The sequence below is a fragment of the Solanum verrucosum genome, unplaced genomic scaffold (assembly GCF_900185275.1).
Source record: "Solanum verrucosum unplaced genomic scaffold, falcon-dt-bn FXZP01000084.1, whole genome shotgun sequence".
Lineage (NCBI taxonomy): Eukaryota > Viridiplantae > Streptophyta > Magnoliopsida > Solanales > Solanaceae > Solanum > Solanum verrucosum.
In genome coordinates, this window is record NW_026019846.1 from 17,692 (window position 1) to 25,848 (window position 8,157).

At 37.7% G+C, this 8,157-nt stretch overlaps 1 protein-coding gene across 1 annotated transcript; it reads right to left on the reverse strand.

Moving 5' to 3' along the window:
- Nucleotides 1-5,001: 5,001 nt before the first annotated feature.
- On the reverse strand, nucleotides 5,002-7,956 carry LOC125816727 (disease resistance protein RPP13-like). The gene is made up of 2 exons (XM_049496349.1): nucleotides 7,680-7,956; nucleotides 5,002-5,363 (listed from the first exon to the last, which is right to left on the reverse strand). Exons 1-2 carry the CDS (start codon nucleotides 7,954-7,956, stop codon nucleotides 5,002-5,004), a joined length of 639 nt encoding a protein of 212 aa, XP_049352306.1.
- Nucleotides 7,957-8,157: the final 201 nt, after the last annotated feature.

Here is an 8,157-nt window from a genome sequence, read left to right on the forward strand (position 1 = left end):
ACAAACTTTACCAAGATAGGGTCACGGCCCTTTACAATCGAAGTCTTAACAAAGTCTTAAACATAAAAACTAGAAACATAAAATCCTTGTCCTCGACATATGAGGACATACCAAAAGAGGCCTTGAGAGAACTCCAATCCCAAGTTTCCTTAGAGAAAGCAATCATTTGCCGAAACCTACACTTGTAGTAAAAATAAGAAAATATGGGTTAGCACACAAAAATGTACTATGTATGAAGACCATACAAAAACATGCTTTAAAAGTGACATTTTGTTGAAAGTCATGCTTTATGACATTTTTGCAAAACTTCATGAACATTGATACAAGAGGCATAATATAAGCCACAACCAACATACAAAGTCACATAATTCTCATTTGAGCAAAATCACATATAACCCATTACCTTCACCTTGAGCCTCCACCTCAAGTAACCCTCAAGATATGCCTTGTGCAATGTATGGGTAGCGTCCCATACCACCACCTACACTAAGGCACCACCTTAAGGTCACCCAAAAATGAACTTACCATTCATCATTTTCACCTTTACAAAATAAAGCATTTAAGAAACATAAACATTATATGAATCACATCATCACATTAAGAGCAACATCTAAGACAACTCTAAGTCATACTTGTGCAATGTGAAAGTAGCATCCCATACTACTACTCACACTAACTACTCCATTGAAGTCACCATTGATAAGGCACATTCATATAGAATAGACATGAAAAGGAAGTGACTCATAATACAATCCAAGTATAGCATGCATCTTTACATTTAAGCATTTAAGCCAACCTTCTTCATTAGATTCATTTAGGAAAAATTAATGCCTTTAGAGGACTTTCATACATTAAATTTGGAAAGCCAATATGCATTCTCAAACATAGAAGACAAGCTATAGTCACAATACACTCATAACATAGTAATATCAATACCTTAGCAACCTCTAAGAACCCTTGTGCAATGTATGGTTGGCATCCCATAATACCAACCTTACTAAGCATTCCTTGAAGCCACATATTCATTTTCATAATATTCAAGCTTACCATAATTCATAGTCATAAATTAGGAATTATACAAGTACATTAACTAAACATAAGGAAAGTCATCTATTCATATCTTATCATACCATAAGGAAACCATTCCACAATATCTTGATAAGTCTCCTTGTGCAATGTAAAAGTGAAGTCCCATACCTCCACTTCTACCAAGTAAACCCATTAAGAAGTCATAGTATAGTTCCTATAATATTCATTATCTTATTGTTATTAGGGAATATTAGCCATAACTGACATAGACCATGTGAGCTACATGGAATCCGGTGTTATATAACCTCACACTGAAATAAGGAGTTCTTACTTGCCGAAGGTAGAACTAATGATATTTAGCTTCTAAGTGGATCCACTAGCTATGTACTATGTTTGACACATAGTTATGGGATAGGGAGATTGCTACTAGAAACCCAACATATTGCATTAGCAGAGGAGTTTCCATCTCATGAGTTAACTATAGATGAACCAACCTATTACATTAACGGAGGGGCCTTTTTCTCATTATCCATATCCACTCGGTACTAGGCATTATTTCCCATATATACATAGTTAGTATGGAATTGTATCTACATATGTGTAGGCATACTTTACCCTTCGTTCAATACAATTCACCAATTAGCTCATAGATTCATTTAAATGAGAACTACATTTCACCTTAGAATCAACATTAGTATGCGAGAATAACTATCACACCAAGATCATGTGTTCTCATGAGGATGGACTTTCAATCAACACAATAGGATCAACATGGTTATGTACATTTCATGCATAATAATGTGTAAAGGTGCATATGAGAACTATAATTTTAATTAATACCATTATTACATCAGATCATGTTTATGCATGGAGTGTGTGTGTAATTGTCCTTGCAATGACACAATCAACAACATTATAATCATCCTAGACCATTCATACAATATCAAGTGTAGGGGTAATGGAAGAATAACCTTTTCAACAATACCACCGTATACTCAATAGTCATAGGGCTTTCAACTTCTACGTATAAATCATCAGTTCACACACAATCTTGCAAACATGCACAAACCTTCACAATGTGCCGTTCAAGGGTTATGGATCAACTCTTCCCAGCATATAGCAATAGCACAATAGATAAGGGAATACCATGATCCGACAACTCATCAATACCTTAATCACATCTTGATTGGCACTTTATACTTCAAGTATTCATCAACATGCACATAATATCATGATCAAGTCAATTCATGTTTAGAAGCAATACTTTAAACCAATACAAGTCTAGGTGATATAGTCTAAGGCATTACATTGAGAAATTCATCATTCTTGGAGGATCACATTTAAACCCTCAATTTGCCTCTTTCATGACATAACCCTAGAAACTTAGGTTAATCACGAATACATGTAGAATTATACTAACATCAAGTAATTACATCATAACTAAACACCTCCACCGTTCAAGTGGATCAACATCTCTAATACAAGTCTACTACAAAAATTCACCATAATTAGGCATAGATGATGATACAAGTCAACAATCTAAATCAATATAGGCATAACTCCCTCAACATTCATTCATAATCAATAAACCCACTTCATAAGGCACAATTTAGGAATTGAGAGAAATCATGGGTTCATAGAGTATTTTCATCTTAAATCATCAATTAAAAATCAATATAATCATAGTTTATCATTTGAAAACATTTGATGGAAGAACCCATGAGATTGAGTGAAACTTAGGGTTCTTCATGAAACTTGAAAACTTTGAAACTTCTTTGAAATTGACTACAGGGTGAAAGCTAACCCTAGATGAAGGATCACCATACCTTTTACTTGAATAATCCCACTAAAATCTACCCAATAGCCTTCCTCTTCAAGCCCTAAGTCTTCTTCTCCTCTTGGTCTTCAATGGAGTTCTTAGAGAGAAGATATTTGGGAGAGAGGGTTTTGATTAGGGTGTTTTGAATAAAGAAGTACATGAAATGTTTTAGGACTAGAAACTATTTATATTTATGATATAAACCATCTAAAATCAACCCCACCTAATAAAACATTAAAACAAAATTACCTAAAAACCCTTAATTTGGGTAGCCCTGTCAGGGACCAAGGGCACTTTGACGGTCCGTGAAGGAGGACCACTGCCCGTGGTCCACTAGGCAGTAGATCCCTCGACCTTGCTAGACCTCCACATGGCCAAGTAATCTTCACGGCCACTTCTACGGGCCGTGGTCAAGACCACTGGTCGTGAAGTGGTCCGTGGAACTTGGTCAGTAGCTTGGCCAAGTTGCCTTGCTTGCCATGCCCCCAAGTGACCTTCACGGCCACTTCTACGGAACGTGGTCAAGATCACTGACCGTGAAGTGGTCCGTGGTCATGAGGCAGTGCTTGGCCAAAGTTGGTTAGCCTTGGCCTTTGGCTTAGGCCTTGCCCCCTTGTCATGGAACAATCCCTTGCAAACCTTAACCAATCATCAAAAGGAGTCTTTCAACTACGGAGTCTAACACATGCCTAGATGTTGACTCCTAAACGAAAGCTCGGGACAACATACAACACCATCAAATCTCATGAAAAACACAAATGCACACACGTTAGGCTCTAGTTTCACTAGTTTATTTTTAGGGTTGTTACAAGTTGGAGTACCTTTTAACGGTGGACAGTCTGTAATGGTCAACTTCTGAAGCCTAGGAAACATTCTTACTCCAACTTTATCTTCCTTCCACTCAATAAGGCTACACATATTCTCCAATACTAGTTCTTTCAATGGCGGGAACATATGGATATTGCCATTAATCTAGACACCATAAAATGCTGGTTCGATGCATTCCAATTCAAGGAATCCTATTAGCTCAAGATGCCGAAGGAACTTCAGTTGGCCTAGCGATGGATTTTTTTTGGACATTTTGCAACCACTTAATTTCAACATGACCAAAATTGGTAGCAATCCTTCACTGAACCATGAAGGTAATATAGTCGTGAAATTGTTCTAAGGTTTTCAAGTTAGCATGTTGTTGAAGACCATCAAACGCATACACATGATTGATCTCGTAGCCTTCTGATTCATTAGGGGACCATAAATATGCCAGCCTGTAGATATTTGGTTTCCCCTATAAATATGTTGTTCGAGCCTCTTCTTTATTTCTGACTAATTGGAGATATCTCATTGCCAATTCACCTCTAAGGTTTTTAAAAGGACCTAATTCTTCTATTTAACGATCCTTCTTTAAACCTACGTAGAAAACTGTAGCGTCTGAAGAGTAGTCAATTTCCCCATATTAAGTGGCATGTGAATATCTAATAGGTTATGACAGTTGCAATATATGTGTCTCAAACTTATCATATTTGTCATTTCTTCTAGAAACTTACTAAGTGAAAAAAAAAAATTCGACTCTAGGTGTTTGAAAATTATAGAGCTTGCAAATGGAGTTAGGCAAGGCTCTGATCTTAGTTGGCTGACAACTCCTCGATGCCTGATCCGGACAAATTTAAGACTCTCAAGAACTGAAAGCTCAATAGCATATCATTAGATATATTGTTTTTCTAGAACAATGTGCACAAACATCCTAGCTCATTTATCATATCCATTAGATCACTCGGTGAGACCCATCCAAAGTATCAAACTTGAGAAAGTTTTTCTCCATAATTTCCCTTCGGATCAAATTGTTTAGATTTTAAAATATCTCCAGCCAAATCATGCACAAGATCGTGCATCTTACAGTATGATATATTGTTGTGCTAATCTAGCTCAACATCTTGCATCAAGGAATTTTGCAACAAGATTTGGAAAAACTTGTGCCTAACTTCTTTTATCACGGTGGTCTCTTGATATGGATGGACAAACCCTTCTGCCTTCCAGAGTTGGATAAGTTGGTTTTTTTCAAACATACAAACTTTTTGAAACATTACAAAGTAAGCAAAACAGTTTTTTAGATATGGGGATGGTAGATAAAACATAGCTGAGTTTTAGGATTTTCTTTAAGCTATTCTCTCCATTATCATCTTCACCAGCAACAAGGGGGTTCCATCAATAATAGCCCACCATTCATGTTTCTCCTTGTTGCACAAGAGACCTCCCAACACACCTGCTGCCAACGGTAGACCTTGACACATTTCAACAATCATGTTCTTCATGCTCACTATTTCCTCCGGATCTTCCCCATAAACAAATGCTCTTTGTTTGAAAATCAACCAACAGTGATCATTCTCTAATCTTTCCAACATATGAGGACCTACTGCAGCTAGTGTGGATGCCACCAGTTTCATACGAGTCATCACAAGAATGCAGTTTCCTCTGGAAGTGTTTACTCCTCTCAAGGTGTCAATGAACTCATCCCACACTGGAAGGTCAGCATACCACAAATCATCTAATATAAGAAAATATCTTTTTCCTCCCTGGTTTGCACCTCAAGTTTCCGCTCTGTCAATGATTGGAGGATCTGTTAAAAAAAGTCCTGAGTGTTTGACATTTCAGGTAGACACAACCAAACTCTTTTTTCAAAGTATTTTTCGATCTCTTCATCATTGAAAAAGCCCCCCAAGCCCACTATGGGAATAGTGCACAATACACCTTCCTCTCTCATGTTCAACATCTTCTCCTTAATTTCATGAAATGACCCAAAAAGTTCTTAAAAATGTGCTTCGAAAGTTACCGGAAACTTGTTTAGCTATATATAAAAAAAATCCATTTCATTTTTCAAAAATCCGACTTCATATTCTTGTTTAGGGGGTCAAATTGAGTGGTAAATGGGTCTAACCCAAATTTTAGAGCAACCGTATCAAAATCCGAAATTTCCAAGTGAAGCCTTTTTCGAGGGTCTACTTTGGAGGGTCATATCTCCTAGCACACAAATTATTGGGTGGCCAATAACATATCCATGGAAATCCCTTTGAGTTAGCTACCTAACGCACTTCGTTTCACCTCATTCGGAGTTCGGACGAAGAAGTTATGCCCATTTTCGTAAACTCTGTCCGGCAGGAAAGGCAATTTCCAGTGAGCGTTTTTACTGTTCACCCGCCTCATTTTTTTTTCTAAGTGTTGGACCATTTTTCCAAAGGGCATATGTTATTTCCTATATACCATTAGTTCAATTCCCATATCTAAAACATTTCCCAAAACACCTCTCCCATACTTAGACAGATTTTCTCTCAAGTTCTCTCAAGAACCCTAATCCAAAACCTTCCTCAAGATTGAAGAGACTCTTGCTCCAAGTTCCAAGCTTCCATCGAAGACATTCTCAAGACCTTCATAAAAACTCAAGGTATGTTGTGTTGAACTCATGGGTCCTTCCACCCATAGTGCCTAGACTCTATTCTACTCACTAATTCATGGTTTAAGTTAAGATTCATAAATTAGTCTTGTTCTTTGTAATAATTTCCTGCACATTGAATTTTAAACATGAAAAGTGATTGTTTTGAGCATGTTGTGACTCTAGAACTTTAACCTAAAGTTGGAATGGATGTGGAGATTTTCATGTGGTATTGTGGGTGTTAAAAAGGTGTTGTTGTAGGTTGTTCACTGCTTTGGCTGCATAATGACTACCCTATTTTCCATGCTCTTTGATTCCATTACATGCCTTCAAGGTGTTTGACAAAATGTCCAACTATGGAGAATTGATGAATCGATGCTTTAAAGCTTGAGTTATGAGATGTATGGAAATCCAGAGATGTGTTGATGACAAACTAAGCTTGTGTATATGTTCATTCTATACGTGAGATTTCATTAGAGCCTAATGGGAATTTCCTATATAAAGTGTTGCATGACCATGCCCGGTCCGGGGGAAAAGAACCGGACAACCATGTGAGAGGTTTATATCTCACCACCTAGGATGCTTGGGGTGTGACCAACATCAACCATGTGAGAGGTTTATATCTCACCACCTAGGATGCTTGGGGTGTGACCAACATCAACCATGTGAGGGGTTTATACCTTGCCACCAGGGTGTCCGGGTTTAAACGGCATCCCCCATCCTAAGTTGGGGTTATAGATTGGTTGGATCATACATACACATATGCTATCTACTATTAGTATAGATTTACTTAAACATGTTTTGACTTCACTTTGATCATGCATCCTCATATTGTTATTCATAATGCCTATGAAACTATTTCTTGTATTTCGATTGTGTCCTTGTCTATTGTTGTGTTGTACCCCGCATACTTAGTACATTCCAAGTACTAACGCATATTTTGCCTACATGATGTCACCATGTAGGGACAGGAGCTACTCTTGATCCTTCTCTCCATTCACGTGGCTAGTACGGTGCTTATCCGAGTTGTTGGTGAGTCCTCAATGATTCGAGGGCTATATTATGTTTCCTACTCCTATGTTTTGAGACTTTAGCTTGCAATTGTATTTTGACTATGAGGGGAGCCGGTAGTATTTCATGGCCTCGTCCTATCTATGTATGTAGAGGTGTGCGTTGGACAAGTATTTTGTAAATGAGCTTGACTCTTGTTCTATGATGTCATTTTGAAATGGTTTGCCCTTAGTCCCTATTTCCCGTTAATTAATGTTGAATGTACTTCCGCGACCGATGAAGTGTGATGACAAGTTTGAGAGGCTTGTTTGGGGTTCCTTCGGGTTCCTCATTCGCCATGTCACGTCTAGGCCCTAGGCTTGGGTCGTGACATTTCAGCAACATCATTGTCTCTACCAACAACATTTGTAGCAACTACTAAGGAATCTGTTTCTCGAATAATCAGTACTATTTGCTGAGAAGGAACTATAAGTGATTGGAGACCCAGTTCTTTGGCTAAATGATTGATAGCCCTCAACTCTTCGTTTATGGTTTTGATTTTTTGGGATAGTTTGCTTGTAAATGCATGATGAGAAAAGAAACCACTAACCTTTATCATTGGATTGTTTCGAACTTGTGCTTCTAGAGATTCATATGTGAATTCATCAAGCACATTTATAGCATCATGAGCCATTTTTCCACAGCCTAATTGTCAACTTGTTGTCTTTGAGCATCATGAATTAAAGCTTGAATGATGGATGCATTATGTGTCATCATTCTGAGATGTTTGTTGCAATCCCTTGAGCTACTGACTTTCTCTATAGTTAGAGAAATCAGCTTTTCAAGCAAAACTTGAACTGCAACACCAATTACAGGGTCTGCCATTGTTGCTTTT